General features: G+C 40.5%; 1 protein-coding gene across 9 annotated transcripts in view; it reads left to right on the forward strand.

Moving 5' to 3' along the window:
• The window catches only part of RPRD1B (regulation of nuclear pre-mRNA domain containing 1B), a 59,452-nt gene that overhangs the window by 13,112 nt on the left and 23,888 nt on the right, over positions 1-22,452 (forward strand). For 7 of the 9 annotated variants that reach the window (XR_009454083.1, XR_009454079.1, XR_009454082.1 and 4 more), the window contains exons 3-6: positions 2,656-2,789; positions 12,353-12,465; positions 12,906-13,032; positions 18,971-19,146. Coding sequence is in view for 3 of the 9 variants with exons in the window: in XM_059706120.1 (XP_059562103.1) it covers positions 2,656-2,789; positions 12,353-12,465; positions 12,906-13,032; positions 18,971-19,146 (550 nt within the window). In the remaining 6 variants the exon portion in view is untranslated. Of the gene's footprint in view, positions 1-2,655; positions 2,790-12,352; positions 12,466-12,905; positions 13,033-13,118; positions 13,301-18,970; positions 19,147-22,452 lie in introns of those variants that run through there. The other 2 variants (XM_059706121.1, XM_059706123.1) reach the window with 2 other exon arrangements.

The raw sequence follows: 22,452 nt of genomic DNA on the forward strand, positions 1-22,452 counted from the left end.
TTTTAAAAAAGATTACAATTAGACAAATATTTGTTGAGCTTGTTCTAGGATAGAGATAGCAAAGGGGTGGGTGGGGTAGAACAGATCCCTGCTCTTAAATTCAAATGGAAAGAGTGCAAACATCAAGTAAGTTGTATAGCATATCAGAAGATAAGTAATATGGAGAAGAATTAAGTAGGGGTAGGGAGTGTAATTTTAAATAGGGGCATTAGGGAAGGACTCACTATAAAGTTGCTATGTGAGTAAATCCACACCTAGAGAGGGAGAGCAAATGAGCCATGCCACCCTGGGGGAATGTGGTTCCAGGCAAAATGAACTTCAAGTGCAACGGCCCTGAGGCAGGAGAGGAGGACAGAGGTGAGGCCAGATAAATAACGGGCTTTGTAGTTTTTATAAGGATTTCCACTTTTATTCAGAGGGAGAACAAACAGGAAGTTTTGAGCTAGAGTGACCTCATCTGCCTTATCACAGCAGCTAGAATTCTATTTTTTAAACTTGATAATAGATCGTAGGAGGACGAGGATGGAATCTGGGACAGCAGTAATGAGGTTATATTGTAGTAATCAGGCAAGAGATGATAGTGGCTTCCACCAAGTTGATAGCTGAGGAAGAGGTGAGAGGTAATTTGTTTCTAGATATATTTTGAAGATGGAGTGTTTTATACAAATATCAAGTAATTATAAACTACTAGAGGCCTGGTGCATGAAATTCGTGCACTGGTGTGGTCCCTAGGCCTGGCTGGCGATCAGGGCCGATCAGGTTCCCTGCATTCTTGCCTCCCCCCCCCCCTTCCCTCACTGCCCACATCTGGTGCCACCCATCCCCAGTTCCCCGTCCCAGCCTGGGGCCTGGCCAGGGGGAGGGACTGGGAGGTTGGCCAGCAGGCCCCGATTGGGCTATTGGGGCCTGCTGACTGGGGGGAGAGGGGTAGGGACCCAGAGGGTTGGCTGCTGGCCCCAAGGAGGGAGCTGGCCCTCGGCCCTCCTAGGAAAGGGACCACCTCCACTGCCACCCCCCCTGGCTCCCCATCCCAGCCCGGGGACCCGGCCCCGATCAGGTGATCAGCGCCTGTGGGCTGAGGGCAGCTCCTGCGTTGAGCGTCTGCCCCCTGGTGGTCAGTGCGCATCTTAGTGACCAGTTGCTTCATCATAAAGATCGTGTAGGCTTTTACATATATAGATTAGTGGAATTTTTTTCTCACTCACCTCTGACTAAAAGAAAAAGGTTTGCCCTAGCTGAATTGGCTCAGTGGATAGAGTGTTGGTCCTCGGACTGAGGGTCCCAGGTTTGATTCCAGTGACGGGCATGTACCTCGGTTGCAGTCTCTATCCCCAGCCCTGTGAGGTCGTGTGTGGGAGGCAACCAATCGATGTGTCTTTCTCACATGGATGTTTCTCTCTGTCTCTCCCCCTCCCTTCCACTCTCTCAAAATCAATGGGAAAATATCATCGGGTAAGGATTAACAAAAAAAGAAAAAGGTTTAACAACAACAACAAACTAATTTGTGTGTACCCTGATTTAGTATTTTAACCCCAATTCAGTGAAATTTGACACTAATAATTCTTAACTAATATAGTCTGACCAGATAAGGCTGAAAGATAAGGCATGAGTATTAACATAAGTTTGAGAAAAGTGCTGTCAGGGCTCAGGGTGGATGAAATTGTCATCTTGATATGGGATGAAGTTCCTATTAAATTAAAGATACTGATTTATGAAGATGTCAGGGTATCCCTTCTTGTTTGAAGTCATTCAGTGTAAGATCATTAACATCCAGACAGCTCTGCAGACCAGAAAAATTCATAGTTACAGGTGGGTGATGAGGGAATTTGTTTCCTTTCAGAAAGTCTTCCCCCACTCTTCCACTTGCTGTCTCACATTTTAGGTAAGCCACTGGTTCACACTGAATGTTAGTTACAGCCACCTCATTGAAAAACCGTCTGTTTCAAGAGTGTAATATATCAGGAAAAAGTGTCTAAATTACTAAGGATTGTATTATGCTCAGTGTGTTTTAAGATTATCTTTGTGTGAACATGGAATACAGACCTACCCCAGAATTAAGATAATTATGAAGCAGTTAAAGTTGAGACCAGTGTATATGATTGTATTTATACATATAGAGGTGTGTTAGCATTGATGAGTAGTAGTGAATTTATTCCCCATTTTAAACATTTTTATTTTTTTAATCTTTTATTTTCTTTCCTTAAAAGTTTTGGTCCCCTTTAGTTTTCAGTAGAATGTCTGGCACTAGATTTCAGTTAATGTCTTCTTAAAAAGCGAGCTGTCATGATTGATAGGGAGACCAGTAATGAGGCTATAGGCACTTAGGCAGCAGTCGGACAAATCTGATTGATAGTATCAAATTTTGATAATTCTGTCTGTAAAAATCAGCCATTGACTTTTTGTCCTACTTGCCCTTCTTTCAAAGGGGATAAAAGACACATTACTTTTACCATATAATCTCTCTCATTCCGCCACAGGAAGAATGTAGTTTTCTGGTCAAGTTTTAGGTATCCACTTATCACAATATATAACTTACTCTTCCTTCTGTTTTAAAATGTGTGAATATTTTAGTCAGTTGTTGATTTTTTTAAAAGTACATCTAAATTAAAAACAAAATCATAAGCTTATATATATCTTTTCATCTTTTCTGGGCAGAGAGGCAGATGAAGGCTGTAAAAAACCTTTAGAAAGATTGCTGAACATCTGGCAAGAAAGAAGTGTGTATGGCGGCGAGTTCATACAGCAGCTGAAGCTGTCTATGGAGGACTCCAAGAGCCCTCCCCCCAAAGGTAGAAACATCACCACATGTTTACAGCTCTTGGTCTTTGCCTACTTTCGAATCAGATATGAAAAGCTGCAGTGGGGGTTGCTGTGAACCACCAGCGATTATATGATTCTTCAAAGAGATGATCATAAATGATGGTGAGAATTTATGTAGTGCTCGCAGCGTGTAAGCCTGGTTCTAGTATTCATGCTATTCATCTCACACCCTAACTTTTGCTCTGTGTCCTCCTTGGCTCTCCTGCCTTTCAGAGACTTTCTGTGCACCAGGGAAAGGAACAACAAAGTTTTTTAGAGTTGTGGGGAACTAGGAAGTACCCTGGACGAAGATTCTGTCCTAGCTCTGGCACTAAATACTATAGGATCGTGGATAAGTCCCTTAGCCCTTTTAGAACTTGGTTTAATTAAATATTGATGTGGGTTTGGACCATACTTTTGATGATTGTCAGCTTTCTGTCTAAAATTGATTTTGGTCTCTACTGAACTGAGGATATCCTTGGGAAGTGTGTACATGTATGTGAGTTTTGCCAAGTCCTTAAGAGCTTGTGTTTATTTTCTCTAAAGATAAGTAAGAACAAACATTATTTGGTTCTTTGACTTCTATTTAGTTGTTTAACTCTAGTTGGCATGACATGTTTCTAAGCTACGACCTGATCTGTACTCATACCCATTGTCTGGAGGATCAAGTCCAAGTACTAATACATTATTTAGGACCCTTTAGAATCTGCACTAGTTTACTTTTCCAGATTCTTCTGTCATTCCCTTATATATACCATATTCTTTTGGCCACACCAAACAATTTTCCCTCTGGGTGCTCTCCTGGTGCCTCTTCCTTTGCATTTGTTGTTACCTCTGCCTGAAATGTCCTTCTACCCCTTTCTCTGTGTGGTGAACTCATTCTTCAAGAATTGCCACCCTCATCCTGACATCTTCCCCAGCTCTTCTGGCACTTAGAGCCATTCCCCCTGTGTCCCTCTGGTACTTCTTACATGCCTCTGCTGTAGTACACAACCATGGTGATAGCATTCATTCGGCAACCCGTTATTATGTACCTTTTGTGATCTCTTCCAGGTCTGAGTTTTTATGTATTTTAAGGGATGGGAGGATAGCTTTCCTGTGAAACCAGAGGTTAGAGGCTCCCTAAAAATGATATAAATGTTTTCAGACTGAAAGTCGTTGTTTTACTTGGAGTTGATAAAAATAAAACAAAAACAATTTTGGGGTCACTCTGCGGAGTAGGTTCTAAGAAGGAAGATGCTTCCTACCTCAGAATCTGGTGATATTTGTATTGCGTCCTTTGGTGGTACAGTATTCTGCACAATGTTGAGGAATTATTTAGCAATCGTTACTCTGCCTCAGAGTTCATTGGCAAACAGTGCAAATTTTTTAAAATACCTTTGGGCAAGTGGGAGAGCTCTGAAATACAATGTTTGAAGCTAAGTGTTGAATTTCAAGTCAACAAGCACTTGCCAGACAGGTGCTTTGAGTAAACAGCTATGCTATAGGAAGGAGAGAAGAGTGAGAAATAGTTCTGCACTTAGAGAGCAGCCAGACAAATGGGGGAATTTGTGGCCCTGGTAGGTTTGAAAATAGCTTCGTTGGGTTTCTCAGTTTTTTGAACATCTGGATATTAACAACAAGGGAGGCAGTATTCCTCTGTGTGGAGAATAATGCTAATCTAAAGATAATTTCTCCTCTATTCTGTAAAGACGAAGGTTCCAACATTTGTATTAGTCCCAGTTAACCACTCTGTCTTCTCACTGTCTTCTTTGGACCTGAGTTATCAGAATATTTTACCACAATCCTTTCAAAATATGGATGCTTTCTCCAATAGTTTGTTTTTAAATTTAAATAGCCTTTTTATATGTCAACTTTAATTCATGGGCAATTCTTTATTTTTAGACAACTTTAGAATTTATCTTTGAAATAAAATTTTTTCTGTGGAACATTGACAGTTCTAACATTGGAGAATGCATGAGATTAGTAATTTTGTTTTAGAACTAGAGATTTCTTGCGTTATATACCAGTCTCCCCATGGGCAAGACCCAGGTGTTCTAAGGTTGCCTCTCTTTTGGGAATACTCACGCTTTTGCTTGACTGAATGGGTCATACATGAACCACACAGTATTGTATAGTTGTAGAAGGATTTAGAAAGGAAAAGCAGATACAAAGGAAATAGTATTTATTGAGCATATATTAGTTAGCAGCCTCTGCTCACTGCTTTTCATAGTAATTTATTTTAGCTCCTTACAACTACTCTTTTAATTGAATTAAATCATAACTTTACAGGCAGATGACTACATTTTATAATGTGATTTGAGAACCTTCATGCTATTTTCATATTTCAGATGAGTGTACTAAGGCTCACAAGGGTATAGTAATGTTGTCCAAATAGATATAATTGATAATAGAGAATTCAAATCCAGATCTATATGACTTCAAAGCCTGTGTTTTTTATACCATGCTTCATTCTGAAAGCACAGTAGACTTGAATTAGGGTATGAATTCATGAGCAGGCCACCTAACTTTCCTGGGTCATAGTGTGGTTAGCTTAGCTAGTCAGAGTAGGGGTTTGACATCAGACTTCCAGAGTATGAATCCCAACTTTGTCATTTTTGTGACCTTGGGCACAGCGTTTGACCTGTCTGGGCCTCAGGTTCTTCACTGTACTTTAATGGCTGTTAGTAGTAATACCTTACAGGGTTGTTGTGAGCATTAATTGAGATAATGTAGATAAGATGTTATTAACCAAGTGATGATAATAGCTTTTATTTGTCCCCCCCATCCTAATCCTATATAATAAAAACGTAGTATGCAAATTGTCCCCTCAACTTGGAGTTGTCTGGGAGTTTGACCAGAGGGTGGGGCTAGGGCCGGCCGGGGGGAAGGGAGGGAGAGAGCCCCTGCTGGCGGTGGCAGGTGGCCAGGGGAAGGGAGGGAGGCCCCGGCCAGCAGCCAGCAGCCGCTAGGGATCCTACCAGTGCATGAATTTTGTGCACTTGGCCTCTAGTAATCTAATATTCTGAGTTTCTAAATACTGTATGAACTGTAGCAAAAATAGGAAACTTAATTAGTATTTTTAGTTTCTCATATTTTGTGCAAGACTATATGAAAGCATAATGGTTAAGAGCACAAGTCCTAGGCCCAGCTTTCCTGTGTTTAAATCTGGACCTGGCTGCTCAGTTCAGTGAGACGATCTGGGTAAAGTGCTTTCAGAACTGCCTGAAATGTCAGCCCTTTGTTTGTTGCAGATTTTTTTTCTGTATTTTGCAAGGACAGAACAAAGAATGAGGAAGCTGTTGTAAACAATATTTCCTGGTTCTTTTCTCATTATAAAAGAAATATAAAATTTGTGGGTTTTTCTTTGCCCCAGAAAATTTCAAGTGCATTCTTCAGGAGATCCAGGTTTTTAGGCAGATGACTACATATTGTGATGTGATTTGAGAATCTTTATGCTAACTTTTTGACTTAAAATTAGTGTCATGGTCTGCCATAATGTCTAAAAATCTACCAAAATGCAGGCCTCCAAGAGGCATATCATAAACACTTAGGTAACCAGGATTACTTGAAAGTTAGCTGAGTACAAGTTCCCCTGGAGACAGAGGGACAGGTTGGAGGATAGAAGAGAAGGAGTGCAGTATGAAGGCAGAAGGATTTGGGTCACTTGTAGTGTCTATTTGCCTTACCTGTAACAGTGTTTGAGTGAATAAAAAGGGAATATAAAAACTGTGATCAGAAGCCAAATTGATAGGGGAAAGGTGCCTTATCCTAGATTTAGATGTTGGAAGGGGACTGACAGATTTCCTAGGTTATTTTTAATGGTTGTCTGACTAGATTGAGAATACTGGGCATTATGACTGCTAACTTTGTACACATGAGTCAGGGTAGTTACCAAAGCAGGCTGTCCTGTTTGTGTAGAGGAACACAGTGATAGTAATTTCTGGCACTCCATTAGCGTTTTCCAAGCTCTGTGTGTCCTCTGCCTTCAACGAGCTTCAAGCTCAGTGTGTTGACACTTGCCTAGGTATTATAGGTATGGAAAATAATAAGACACTTAATGTTTCTATCAGAGGTAAGGTCAGTGTCTGCCAGTGGCCATGCAAAGTAGCAGTGGCCAAGTGCTGTGGGAGTTAGAGGGAGGTGATGCCTGAGAGAGAGAGGGAGTACTTAAGGTGATATTACCGTTACCATGAGTAAGGAAGCTTTGCACTTAGGTAGCCAGCCATTTCAGGTTTTTCAATAGAAGCATGATGGGGTGAGAGCTCAGCTTTAGGAATGTTAATCTATAATAATAAAAGTGTAATATGCAAATTGACCGAATGGCTGAACAGTGGGAAGACCATCTGGACGACCACGCTATGACACCCACTGGCGCCAGGCCAGCCAAGGTGGGTGCCATGTGATTGGTCGGGCCTGGCCATTGCCCCACGATCGCCCCAAAGAGGGAGGCCCAGGCCACAGACTGGCCGGGCTGCAGCGGGTGGGCAGGGCCTCCCTCTGCGAGGGCGATTGATCGCAGGGCTCCTGGACTGTGAGAGGGCACAGGCTGGGCTGAGGGACCTCCTCCCCTCCAGTGCATGAATTTCATGCACTGGGCCTCTAGTTTAACATACGAGTATAGTCTAAGTTGGACAAAGAGCTGCCAGAGTTAGGGAGACCAGTTGGGATAGCGGTCTGGATAAGACCTGGTATGAGGCAGATTGCTGGTAAGAAGCTATGGGAAGGAGCAGAGGAGATATGTAAGATACCCCTCAGAGCTGTGGAATCTGCTAAAAGTTGGGACTTTGGGAGAGATTCTGGTGGTTCCAAGGTGTTGTACTTAGAAGATGAGGCTAGTGGAAGTGTTCATAATAGAAATAAGTAACTCAGGAAAAGAGGAATCCTATGGGGGAAATGATGAATAATTCATTTCCAGTAGGTCCTCCAAGTGGAGATAGGTGAGAACTGGAAAAGTAGGATGATAATTTTTACCTGCTATTACTGCACCCTCTTCCATCAGAATGGCAATGGACAGAAATGGTCCTAAAATTATTTGCATTAGTTTGATTTCAGTATGTGAGTGAGTGGTAGAAGGAACTCCAGCCTAGCAAGAGTGGCTCACTTGGTAGAGGATCATCCTGTGCACTGAAAGGTTGCCAGTTCGATTTCTGGTTAGGGCACATACTTGGGCTGCAGGTTCAGTAACAGGTTGGGGCACGTGCAGAAGGCAACCAGTCGATGTTTCTCTGTCACATTGATGTTTCTCTCTCCCTTCCTTCCTCTTGCTAAGCATGTCCTCAAGTGAGAATTAGATTAATTTTTCTTTTGAAGGAGCTCCAAATTAGGAGGCAAATGACCTGGCTGTAGGACCCAGACCAATGAGCTCTCTGACTTTGGACATTTGGACAAACCACGGCCTGTGGGCCTTGATAGTCTCATGAAAAATAAGATGGGGAAAATAAAGACATGGGTTTATCTAAGGCAGGGGTAGGGAATGTCTGGCCCTAGAGCTCTATAAGGCCTCCGAAATCATTTGGTCTGGCCCTGTCAAGGCAGTAAGGGTGAGTTAATTAAATGTTTTTATTGCTTTCAGAGAGGAAGGGAAAGGGAGAGAGAATCATTGATCAACTGTTGCCTCCTGCACACCCCAAACTGGGGATCAAGCCCGCAACCCGGACATGTACCCTCACCAGGAATCGAACCATGATCTCCTGGTTCATAGGTTGATGCTCAACCACTGAGTCATGCCAGCCGGGCAGGGAGGCTAATTTTTAATTCAATAATTTTGTATGGCCCTCGAATCCTATATAATAAAAGCCTAATATGCTAAGTATCTGGTCAACTGTTCAACCAATCAAAGTGTAATATGCTAATGATATGCTAAGGCCCCTCAACTGCTTGCTATGACGTGCACTGACCACCGGGGGCAGACAGTTGACTGGTCGACCAGTCGCTGTGACGTACACTGACCACCAGGGGCGGACACTCCGACTGGTAGGTTAGCTTGCTGCTGGGGTCCAGCCGATTGGGACTGAGCGAGATGGGCTGGACATACCCTGGAGCCCTCTTGCGGTCCTTCCCCAGCCCCGATTGTGCACCGGTGGGGTCCCTCGGTCTTGCCTGCACCCTCTTGCAATCTGGGACACCTTACAGGATGTTGGAGAGCCAGTTTCAGTCCAACCCCACAGGCCACTCCCCTCAGGAGGGCGCCAGACGCAGGGCTCACGGCTGGTGAGTGCTGCAGCGGTGGTGCGAGCCTCTCCTGATAGGTACTGATTGGGCGCGAGCCCACACCAGGCACAGTGGGGCCAAGATGAATGGGAGCAGCAGATAGGAGCTGCAGGTGGCATTGGACTGTGGGTTTCTGCCCAATCCCTGCAGGCCACCCAGAGGGACCCCACCTATGCATGAATTTGTGCACTGGGCCTCTAGTAATCTTATAAATATCCAAATGGCCCCTGGCAGAAAAAAGCTTCCCCACCCCTGATCGAAGGCCTGCCAGTGCTCAATTCAGTGATTCTGAGTGTCCTGAAGTATTTAGTGATGTATGGTTTTTATATATAAACTAGAGGCCCTATGCACAAAATTCATGCAAGAGTAGGCCTTCCTTCCTGTGGCTGCTGGCACCAGCTTCCCTCTGGCACCCGAGACCCAGGCTTCCCTCCGGCCGCCAGCAGACACCCGGGACCTGGGCTTCCCTCGCAGCCCTGGCTTCATCTGGAAGGGTGTCCAATCTAATTAGCATATTATGCTTTTATTATTTATAGAAATTTTTGTATGAGAGTTTGAAAACTGAAGGATTCAAGTTTTATAATTATTTTTACTTTAGTTACTATATTTAACAATTATTTATTGAGCACTCTTCTAGGTATTTGGAAGTGAACAAAATAATACAAGTTTTCCCTTTTTTTTGCTGTTATGCTTAAATTCTAAGTGTAGTGGTTAAATCTCTGTGGGTCATACCACACACTATCCATTAATCAGATAGCTACTATGTGCAAATTACTGCTAGATATTTCAGTGCAAAGTATATCCTAAAATATTTCCTGTTTTAAAAATATAGCAGTCCTTGCATTGCATAGTAGTGCAGCAGTTTAAAAGTGACCATGTAAGCTGAAACCATGCAAAGTGATTTTTTTTGTTCAAAGTGATTTTAATAATCAATAAAGTTATGATTGTTCTGTAACTTTTAAGATTTTTTTTAAAATTTTGTTTTATTGCTTAAAGTATTACAAAGAGTATTACATATGTAAGATTTTTTGTTAAAGAATTAAAATCTCACTTTTGATTATAATTGTATATGGATGCAATAGATAGTAAAATTAATATTTAGCATGCTATAACAAAAAATTGGAAGCATTGAGAATTAAAGTGTTTTATTTCTTTGTAACAAGCTTGTAACAAGTGATTCAAATAGAGCTTGCTTACTTGTACAGTTTTTGATACAGAACAAGTATCTTTTCTGTCTTAATGAATTGTCATACTCCTAAGTTTGGTTCAGCTTCCAACATTTTATTCTTTGTTTTTAATGTCATGAAAATATCTTTGAGAGTTCCTTTAATATGAAGTTCTTTGTCAGCATCACTTCCCCTGGGACATTGTCATTTTCATCACAACCACTTTCTTCATTGATTTGATAAGTTGGCTCACTAAGTTCCTCTGGCTTTGAATCCAGAGTCTCTGTGGCAGTGCCAACATTCCTACAGCTAGCTGTTTCTGCTATAGCTCCATTGACGGTCCCTTCAGATTGCACTTATATAGTATTAGTTTTAGTTTTAATTTCTTTGCTGCTCTTTCATCATTGTCAGTCAGTTCTCTGTTTTGATTATTCATTTTTATAAAATGTCTTATGGATTTTATCATTGGGGGATCACATAACAACCTACTGTCTGTGTCTGAACTGAATAACAGATGTGCAGTGACCAGTCACTGACCTTGAAGAAGTGATATGGTCACTGATCATGATGCACTTCTGTTATTTACTTAGTGATTTGTGGACTGCAGTTAGTAGTGAAGCTTGCTCTTTATGCAATTACTCATAGTTAATAGGCCATGGTAGATGAAGTTTGGACCATGTTGTTGAGGAACTTGCGTTGTTTAAACCATGATAACAAATCTGTGCATACTAGAATTGTGCAAAGTGAGGACTGCCTGTATTGCAGATGTTTCTTTTTTTAGTACAACAGACAAAAACATTAAGAAAAATAAAGTTCATGTTATTAACTTGGCTTTCGTATCAAACATAGCTTGGCCAATTAATGTGTAAGGTAGAAAACAGGAACTACATCCTTGATTGTAGAAGAACATGTTCAGTTAAGCAAGAAGAATATGTTCTGTTTATAACTTACAGAGTTCTGAGGCAGGTGCATGGTGACCCCTCATTTAATAGATGAGAGGGTAATTGTGTGACTGCCTTGAAAAGAGCACAGATTTTGTACTCATACCTTTAAATGTGTTACTTAATCTCTCTGAGTCTTCATTTTCTCACCTGTAAAATGGAAATATTACATCTTAGAATTGTTGGAAAGATTACATGTAAAGTAACTATTATAATGCCTGGCACATATTAGGAGTTCAATAGTTTCTTTTTATTTTATTTTATTGATTTCAGAGAGGAAGGGAAAGGGAGAGAGATAGAAACATCAATGATGGGAGAGAATCATTGATTGGCTGCCTCCTGCACACCCCTTCCTGGGTATTGAGCCCGCAACCTGGGTATGTTCCCTGACTGGGAATCAAACTGTGACCTCCTGGTTCATAGGTTGATGCTTAACCACTGAGCTACACTGGCAGGGCATCCAATAGTTTCTTTACTTTCCAAACCTAAATTTATCATTTAGATTTATGTCCCATAATTGTCTGGCATTTATTTTGTATTGTACAATTTGGTGTAAAATGAATGATCTTGGAATTAATACATATATCATAACAAGATAAAAGCACACAGTACAGATAATTAAAAATGTAAACTGTTAGCTTCAAAATTGGTTAATTTTTAAATGGAAACTTAAGTAATTTTTCCCAGTAATATCAATCATATTTGTCATAGTTATTTTTAAGATAGGATTGTTTTGTTTTTAAAAGGATTAAGGATATTTGTGTTTAGAAGTTTCGACACAATTTTGATGGGTTTCTCTCTACTGTTTATTTTCTGAACTTATCCCAGAAAGCATAACAAATCTTGTTTTATATGCAGCATATTCTCTATAAACTCTTATACACATTGGCTTGCTTCATTATATTTTTTGATGGATTTCTTACCATTTTACTTCTGTTAACTTTGTTTTTTTAAGATAATGAGTTTTTAAATGAAATGTGTTAGTTTAGTAAGTTTAACATGATTTTAGATGTTTGTTTTGAGTAGTATTTTTCCAGTGAGTCAATCTGAGATGATAGACTAAGTCCATTTTGACTCTATTCAGTAAAGTAGAACTACCACCAATTTAAAATAACTCATAGGAGGTTAATGTTAAGCTATCTCTGAAAATGACCCCTCCTGCCCCTTTTACATGTGACCCATTATGCATAACATTTAACTCTTATCTTTGCAGGCTTTGGTGACTCAAATTTGTCACTTCTTTCTTTCCTGTAGCAACAGAGGAGAAGAAATCTCTGAAGCGAACTTTTCAACAGATACAAGAGGAGGAGGATGATGACTACCCTGGAAGCTACTCTCCCCAAGATCCTTCTGCAGGACCCCTCTTGGTATGTCTTCATCCCCAGAGGATAGGGCAGAGTGACTTGATGAAGTGACCTCTGATTGGAGATTATGACCACAAGGTGGCGCAGGTGACCAATACTATGGAATCACCAAAGGCTAGTTCTCAGGGCACTGGGTACAAAATCCACCCAGTGAAGTTTGCAAGACAGCCGGCTTGACTTTGTCTTTGCGTGGCAGGACTTTGGCATGGATTTATGTTTTAAAGTGTATTTGGATTTGGCATTTTTTCACTCCTAGAAATTGAGAATATTCTTTAAAAATAGATTTTTGTGAAAGGATATAAAATTATCTAGAATTTTACTCATGTTCTGCCATGGGCAGACATGATCATTTTTAGAATTTGCCTCCACCTCATTTAACTCCAACTAATTATTTTTATACCCCATGTGTTAACCGATAGTGTTGTTTGTGTTTTATTGTACAGACTGAGGAACTAATCAAAGCTTTGCAGGACCTGGAAAATGCTGCATCAGGGGATGCTACTGTCCGACAGAAAATTGCTTCTTTGCCCCAGGAAGTGCAAGATGTTTCTCTGTTGGAAAAAATAACAGGTGAGAAGGAAGAATTTGGTTGAAAGATGAGGGAAGAAGGACATATCTCTAATTCATCAAACTTAATGGCATACTTATGTCTGCAGGTGTAGACTATCCATTTGGTATTAGGTGCTCTGCCATCCTGGGATGTAGAAACATAACTGACATGCCAAACAATGAAGCTGCTGGAATAGTCCAAGCTTTAGTAGAGATTCTAGGAATTATTGCAAATATGCTGGCATGCCATACATCTTTGTGGCATTGTAAGTAAGATCTGTTGAAAACATAGTGGAAATTGTGTGGGCTGGGGACTGAGGGGGGAAGGCATTAAATTCATGACTCTCTTATTTAAAAAAAATATATATATTTCAGTGCTGTGTGATTTATACATTGCACACTGACACTCCCCATAGATGACAGTGCCTTCAATGCCAAGAATTCTAGATGTGTATTGTTAGTTGTGTCAGCTTGCCCTATTGATGATCACCCCCAATTAAACAGGGAGGGACAGTTGACATTAATCTCCCTTTATGCATGAGAAATTGAAGGGAAGGAATGAAGCATGAACTAATATTTATAGAACATGCTCTGTGCCATATACTTCTACTCTTCGTGTTATTAATCTTTTGAGACAACTGAATATAAATCCTCATATTACATAGGAGGAAATTCAGGCTTTGAGATGTTAGGGGTCTTGCCCAAGATCTTGGGTTTTCAAGATGGGCTGCAAAGCCTATTTTCTTTCCATTAGAAAAGTTCAGACCTTTCATTCCGCTCTCTTCTGAGGGCCACTATTTTTTCCATTCCAGTTCCTTGACTTGGCTGCTTCATTAACTTCCTCCATATCCATTTAAAGGAAATCAAGGTGGCTCATGAAACATTTCCTTCATTCAACAAATATTTGAGGCACACTGTGTAGCAGATGCTCTTGGTGTACTACCACATCTCCTCAGGGCTTAGCTGCCAAAAAGAAAGATACAGCAGGGGTGTGATGGTGGACATAATTGAAGGAGGTACTACTATTTTTAAAGTGGTCAGGGAAGGCCTTTCTGGTGAGATGATCTTCAGTCAGAGGCCCCCCAAGTTAGGAAGCAGGCCATGATGTTATCTGAGGGGAAGACATGCTGCCAGGCAGAGGGAACAGTACATGGAAAGACCTTCAGGAAGGAATGTACTTAGCTGAGAACACAACAAGGAGGCCTTCTAAATCATACAAAAATTATTTCAGCTCACTTCCTGCTAGGTTTCACAGTCTATTGATCCTTCCATCTTTTCCCAATCTTCACTCCCCTTATGTCCTCATTTATTTCTTTACTTAGTTTAGGATCTTTATAATCTGAAGAGTACAGTTCAGAAGTATTAAGTACATTTACATTGTTGTGCAACCAAATATCAGAACTCTTTTTATCTTATAAAACTGAAACTCTATACCCATTAAATAACAGCTTACCATCCCATCCTCTCCTCACTCCTCCCACCCCCACGCCCTGGCATCCACCATTCTTAAATCCAGCTTTTCACCTATTTCTGTCCTGGATCTGCACAGCTGTATGAGTCTGAGGAAAACAAAACACACATTGGCTGACTTTTCTTCCTCTTTCTGTGGATGACATGCTGTTTTCCAAACCAGTCCCTCTACTTGTTTGTTAGAACTGTTCCTTCTCACCTACTCAAGGACATTGCTCCAACAGAACTGTACTTTTCTCTTGAATCTTCCAATTTTTTTCCTCTACTGGATCATTCTTCATAGCATAAAAACATGTTTTTTCCAACGTGGGAAAATTTTTCTTGACCCGTATCTTCTCCTAGCTACCACCTTATTTCTCTGTTCTTTATAGCAAAATAGCTTAAATTGCCTATGCTCACCTGGCTCTGTTTCTCCTTCTCTCGTTCTTTTTTGATTCTACTTTACTGAAACTTATTGCTGATGACCTCTCTGTTGCTAAATTCAGTGGTGAATATTTTGCCCATTCTTAACTTGAGATCATCTTAACCTCAGTAACATTTGGCCCAGTTGATTGTGTCTCTTTCCTGAAAATAATTTCTCACTTGGTGTGGTGTGATCCCCTTAAAATGTCTATGTCCTAAATCCTGGAACCTATGAACATATTATCTTAAATGGCAGGAGGGACTTTGAAATGTGATTAAATTAAGGATCTTGAGATGGGAACATTGTCCTGGACTATTCAGGTGGGTCTGATGTAATCACGTGGTCATAAGAAGGAGGTAGGAGGGCAAGAGTCCGAAGGAGATAGGATTGTAACAGCAGAAGTCAGGGTGATACACTTGAAGATGGAAGAAGGGTCCACAATAATAAATACTAAGATAATCTGTTTGTGTTGTTTTAAGCCACTAAGTTTGTGGTGATTTGTTAACAGCAGCAGTAGCAAACGAGGACCTGTATTTCCCTAGGTTTCCTCTTCTCTCTCTGGTGTGTCTTTTCTGTTTTCTTTGCTGGTTTCTTCACTTCTCTTTGACCTCTTAATATTAAGTACTTAGCCCTCTTCTCTTGGGTTCACTGACAATTCAGCTCATCCAGTCTGGTTACTTTAACAGGTTTTTCTTTTGTTTTGTTTTGTTTTGTTTTGTTTGCTAGTGATCCCTAATTTATCTCTCTAGTGTTAACCTCTTGACCTTGAGACCTAGACATCCAACCTCCTATTCAGTATTACTAGTTGGCTATCTCAATAGATATTTCAAACTTAACCTGCCCCAAACCAAACCTCTGATATTCCCTCCAAACCTTGTTTCTCTCATGGTCTTCCCCATCTTAGTAAATGGCTCCCTCATTATTCTGTTGATTGGGACCACAACCAGTATCTGACACCTTGTCACCACCTCCACTGCCTCTACCTGGTGGGAGTCACCACCATCTTCATTTGAATTAGCAATCTCCTGTCTGGTCTCTCTGCTTCCTCCTTGTCCCCCATCTGAAACCATCATTCTTTTCTCAACACAGTAATCGGAATAATCTGTTAAAATGGGAGTTAGATCAAGTCTCCCTATTTCCCCCAGCCCCCTAGAGTAAAAACCAGTCTTTCAGCGGGGTCCACAGTTTGGCCCCTATTACCACATAGACTTTCACTACTTTCTCCTTGCTCGCTGCTCCAGTCGTATGGACTTCCTGCCAGTCACTCTCCCCTCCTGGGGCCTTTGTTCTTGCTGTTCCCTTTGTTTGGAATGGTATTCCCCAGATAGTTCTGTAACTTCCTTTAGGCCTTGGTTTACATATCATCTTGGTGAAGTCTACCCAGACCACCTATTTAAAATTACAATTCTCCCTTCCAATGCCTTGTTCTTTCTCTTCTGCCTAATTTTTCTCCAGAATTCTTATCTTCAATTGATAAATAAGTCAAATATAGTGTATCGTTTCTCTTTCTACCTGAGAATGTGAACTTGGGAGGCACAGAAGTTTTGTCTTTGCCCCCCAAGTTCAGTTTGTCTCAGAGCCTAGAACGGTGCTGGGCACGCAGTAGGAGCCCAAATATTTGCTAAGCTAATTGGAAGGTTTTGAACAGAGGATTGATAGGTATAAAAGTCTAATTGGAGTGGGTTTATTGACCGTGGGAGAAGAAAAGTTGGGTACCAGGAGTACAGGCAGCTCCCTTGAGGAGTGCTGTAAAGGGTGCAGGGAAACGGACCAGTAATTGGAGTGAAATGCGGGCCAAAGGTCGAGTAGCGTGTTTGTGTGCTGCTGGTGGTGCTTCAGGAGAGGAAGAGAGGAACGGGCGCGGCATGGGGAAATGGGACCTGTGCAGAAGCAGTCTGGGAGGAAGCAAGAGGGAATGTGATGCTCGAGCACAAGTGGAGGCTGGCGGAGAGCCACACAGCCTTTCATCTGTGTCACGGGGAGGCAGAGCACCCGAGGGCCACCGCAGGTAAGTACTGTGGGGTGAACATCCCGCTGCATGGTTTTCTGTAGCTTATAAAACTATTACCAGTTATTTTTCCGGGTTGTAATTATTTGTGTGAATGCATTATCTCCCTTGTACCAAGTTCTTAGAGAGTGAGAATTGATATTTTAAAAATCTTAAATAGTTGTGTTTTTTGTGTCATTTTTTTGCCATAGAGTGCTTAAACATCTTAATGAATTAACCATTTTATAAAAACCATATAGTTAAAGGTAAAAGCAGTCTAACAACTCCAGCAGCTTATTCTCAGACTCAGCCGCCAATATAGAAGAATAAGTTTCACTGTCCTCTTTACCCTCTATGACTGAGATTGTCTCTTCTTTGTGTTCTGTCTGGCTCACTCCTCCTTCACCAACAACATCTTTTTGTTTTCCTATCCCTGAGGGGATAGAACTGCCTGATCGTTGGCATCAGAATTAATTCGGAATCCCTCAACTGTTCATCTCCCAATATTCATATTAAGATGGCACCTATGCCCTGGCTGGTGCCGTTCAGTGGTTAGTGCATTAACCTGCACACCCAAGGATCAAGGTTTGATTTCTGGTCAAGGGCATGTACCTGGGATGCAGGTTTGATCCCTGGCCCTGGTTAGGGTGCATGCTGGAGGCAACCAATTGATGTGTGTCTGTCTCTGTCTCTCTCTCTTTCTCCCTCTCCCTCTCCCTCTCCCTTCCCCTTCCCTACCCCCATCCCTCTCTCTTACTCTCCCTCCCTTCCACTCTCTCTCAAAATCAATGGAAAAAATATCCTCAGATGAGGATTAACAAAAAAAAAAGGGGGGGTGGCGGGGAAGGCAGCTAAAAGCCAAAGAGCAGTTTGCCAGAGAAACTGTTGGGAATTCTTAATTCCCAGTTACCTATGAGTATGCTGAGGTCTTTCACCTCTGATAACTTGTAATAAAGTCCAACTCACTTTTAGTCTCATAGAACTAGAGTCTTTAGTGCTCTTTGTTTCAAAATACCTATCTACTCTTTTGATCTTCAAAGGCCTTTTAAAAATGAGATATACATATTTGAAGGTCTAATCTCACCACTACCCATGTGTAGTTAATTTTATTTGTTCTTTTAAATATAAATCATCCTTTGTCTCTTCCTCTCATTTCCTAATGTTGAAGCATTTTCATCATTTCTAAGAATAACCTTTCTTATACTTTGATACTTTATCACAGTTTTTTTTCCAAACAATGAGTTGTAACCCATTAATTGGACATGAAATCAGTCTGGTAGGTAATGACTAGCATTTATTTTTTAATAGAATAGAAGATAGAGCACTTTGCACATAGTAAGGATAAGTGTTGTTTTATGAAACTTTTGTTTCTTTTATTTTTATGTGTTTATATAAAGTATATTGCTTACTGTGGGTCATGCTCAAAAGCATTTGAAAGCCTCTGTTTTATCAGACCTGATATTTTGCTGAATGGAAGAAGAAAACTCAGACCCAGTTTCAAGGCTTGTATAGTTTAAGATGTAGAGTCCTGTAGGTCCATTTTAGAGACCTGGTTTTGAGTCCCAATTCCTTAGCTGACTTGATATCACACCTGTTATGTAGTGTTTTATTTTTTCTTACAATTTCCACACCCAAGTAGTGAGTGCTAGCTTTTGTATTGCATACAGTGCCTTATAGTGCTTGTATTTTGTATTTCAGAGGACTGTTCAAAGCATACTTCACAAAATAATATGAAAGTCATTTTGAATTCTCAGGGACATGGAAAAATTATTTCATGTATGACATTAAATATTTCTTTCTGTTTATTTTATTTGTAGAGCTTTTTTGCAGGAGTAGACACTTAGAAATGTTTGTTTGCCAGATTCCCCTCCTTGTACAATTGCCTCACTTCAAGTAATTCAGAAGTGTCCTGTCTTGTTGACAGGAGTGAGTGCCTTTGGGTTTCTCCATTAGCCATTCCATTTTTTATCCACAGATTCTGGCTTATGCTTGGACTCTGTACTTTTGGAGAGAAACTGTTAACCTCCCCTAGAAATGTTTGCAATGGTGCCTATGTGATTTGTATATTGTCTCTATTTTTTGGTCTTATTTGTACTTAGACAAAGAGGCAGCTGAACGTCTTTCAAAAACAGTAGATGAAGCATGTCTGTTACTAGCAGAATATAACGGGCGCCTGGCGGCGGAACTGGAAGACCGGCGCCAGCTGGCTCGGATGTTGGTGGAGTACACCCAGAACCAGAAAGATGTTTTGTCAGAAAAGGAGAAAAAACTAGAAGTGAGTACATTGCAAGGCAGACCTAGACTTCCCAAGTTTCCTTTCCTGTAGCCCACTTTAGGAGGTTTTCATGATGCCTTCATTAGCACTTTTGTTTTCATTTTGTCGTATAAAAATGCATGAGATGAAAACATCTTTCAGGTATTGCAATTATTTGAACCTAATTGAAAATTGAAATCACATTTTTATATATCCAAGAAAGAACAAATATGAATGTAGCAAACACACGATGAATTCTTAAATCACAACATTTAGGATCTTAATGTTATTTTAGTTTGAACTCAGATTTTTTAAAAATTGTAGATTGAGGTACAAAAAGGAGTCAGCTACATCAAAGACTTTATTTGGTGGTATTTTGGAAATGCTTAAAGTTTTTCTTTTGGGTTATATTGAGATTTATTTCTGACTTGTATCATGTAAAGCCAATAAGTAGTCTGCCTCCAAGCTCTGTCTACAGTCAGTTCTGAAGTTCCAGTCATGTTTATGGAGCCCGGTTCTCAAACTGTTAGAAGGAACTACTTTTTATCCCGAGTTGGCATTAGTTTGAATGCCTTTGGGAAGGGGCTTAAGAAGTAGTTCTTCACCATCCATTTGTTTGGCTTCTTAATTACGAATGTGGTGCTTAGTCCCTTGGGATAACACAGCCACCAGTGTGGACATTTGGGAATGTTTGCTTGCCCCAGGCTTCCTTTTCAGTAGTGCCTGCCTCTCTTTTTTTGAAGAGACATGGAGACATTGCAGCCAGTGGCTTGGGACAGGAGGACAGTTTTGAGCTGGAGCAGTGCTTCTCAACCTGTGGGTCACGACCCCTTTGGCGGTCGAACGACCCTTTCACAGGGGTTGCCTAAGACCATCCTGCATATCAGATATTTACATTACGATTCATAACAGTAGCAACATTACAGTTATGAAGTAGCAACGAAAATAATTTTATGGTTGGGTCACAACATGAGGAACTGTATTAAAGGGCCAGAAGGTTGAGAACCACTGAGTTGGAGAATCAATCCCATATTACAAGAAATGTGAGAGTAGATAAGGGAGGGGATAGTCCCCATGTCCCACCCTGCACTCAGGAAACACTATTCTCTGGTACCAAGGGAGGGAAAATTGAGCTAGTCCAGTGGCTGAAATTGTGTTTGCCTTTGAACACAGTCACCTGACTTGAGGGGGGAAATGAATGATGGGCACTTTTAATCAGATGCTTACCTGCAGTGATTATGGAGTGATGATGAGAGGTGGTACTGGGAACTTCATATTCCTAGCCAGCCTGAAAGTGGAAGATGGGAAATGGCTGTAAAAATAGTATGGCTTAGATTTAAAAATCAACACTGACCAAAAGTCCTAAAGGGAGCTTCGCAGGCAGTACCAGACGGTCATTTATCTGAAATGCTCGTCTTTCACTGAAAAAGCATTTTTAGCGCTGTGCCCCCGGGACTAATAAGAGTGTGTAATTAATGATTCTGGTTGTAAGTCACCATGCCATCTGTTGAACTGCCCCTTGGCGACACATTAAGGGCTTTCTCTGATCTGTCAGACATTGATTATCATGAGCAGCTGTTGTTGGGTGGCAAGCAACCATAGAGGACAGTCTTTGAGAAAGAGATTGGGTTGGTAGAGTAGATTAACTCTGTTCATTTCCCTTCCTCACAATTGTACTTTTCTCCATATATGGGGCGGTGTTGGGTGGGGGGAGGGGGATAATTCCAGTGATTCCAGTGTCTATACAACCAGTGGTTTGCAAGATGCCGTGAGGGGTCATTAGGGCAGAGAGAGGATCAAAGATTTGGGTCTGTTCTGTAACTTTCCAGCCCAAATTTCTCTACTTATCTGGGCATTGGAATTCTTTCTTAGGAATCAGAGCAAGAAAGACCCACCACTGGAAAGTACAGATTCTGTACTATCCCAAACCGCCTTTCAGCCATTTGAGCAAAATCATTTTTTGTAAAAATGGAGCTACATTTGCTGCATTTGAAGAAGCAGACAACTAGATACAATGTAAGATGATGAGAAAGGTTTTAGTTCTTTCTTTATTCTTGCTAAAAATATGAACAGTCTGCTCTCTAGAATCTCAGATTTTTCTCTCATATTCCATAATAGACTGGTCCTATTTCGTTATCCTCATGGTGGTAGTAAAACTTGCTAATATATGCCACTGGAAAGATGCAGTATTACTATGCATTCTTCCAAAAGTCTCTTACTGATGAGGATAGCACATAAAGCACATCTATCTTTTTTAACATTCACTTTTTTACACTGCCCATCCTTGTTTTAAAACTACCATATCAGAATGCTAATGAAAGCTTTTATTTTTTAATTTTTTCATTGCCTTCAGTGTATAAATACATGGAATTCTTAGAACTTTGAGAATGTAATTATTTGTTTGAGAGTCTGTTTTCTTCCCAAAGTTCTAATTTCTTAACTAATATTTTCTTTTAAGTTTATAAATATTTGTTCTGTGAGTGGAATTCAGCACTTGATATAATATTTTTCTGTGTAGAAGAGATTTTCTTTAAAGTTGCTTGAAAAGTGGTTTATCTGCAGATATTTTTTCATTGATAAACTTACAGAACATTAAAAGAACCATTTTATAGTCCATAACATTGCACATTTCATTATATCAAAAGAGAACCTCATACCTATTAACCATTCATACCCTATACCCTCTCCTTCAAGCCCCTGGCAACCCCACCAACCTGCTTTCTGTCTGTATGGATTTGCCTATACTGGATACCTCATGCAGTTGTGTTTGGTTTTTTCACTTACCATAATGATTTTGAGATTCATCCACATTTTAGCATGTATCAATACTTCATTCTTTTTTATGGCTAAATTGTTCATTGTGTGGATATGCAACAGTTTGTCCATTCATCTGTTGTACATTTGGGTTGTTTCTTTCTTTTGGCCAATTCTGTCTTTATGGCTATAAACACTATTGTACAAGTTTTTATTTCTCTTGGGTATATGTATGCGTAGGAATAGAATTGGAGTCATTCGGTCTTCAACTTTTTGGGGAACCACAAAACTTTCCCACAGCAGGTGCACTATTTACATTCCCACTAGCAATGCATGGGAGTTCCAGTTTCTCCATATCCTTGTTACTGTCCTTTTTTTTTTTTTTTTTTTTTATCCTAGCCTATATGAAGTGGTAACTCGTTGTGATTTTTATTTGCATTTTCCTAGTGACTAATGATTGAGCATCTTTGCCTGTGCTTGTTGGCAATTTGTATGTCTTCCCCCTCCACCCCCAAGATGTCTATTCAAGTTCTTTGCCCATTTTGAATTGGGTTTTTATTTTATTGTTGGAGG

This window comes from Myotis daubentonii, chromosome 8 (genome assembly GCF_963259705.1).
Source record: "Myotis daubentonii chromosome 8, mMyoDau2.1, whole genome shotgun sequence".
Taxonomy (NCBI): domain Eukaryota; kingdom Metazoa; phylum Chordata; class Mammalia; order Chiroptera; family Vespertilionidae; genus Myotis; species Myotis daubentonii.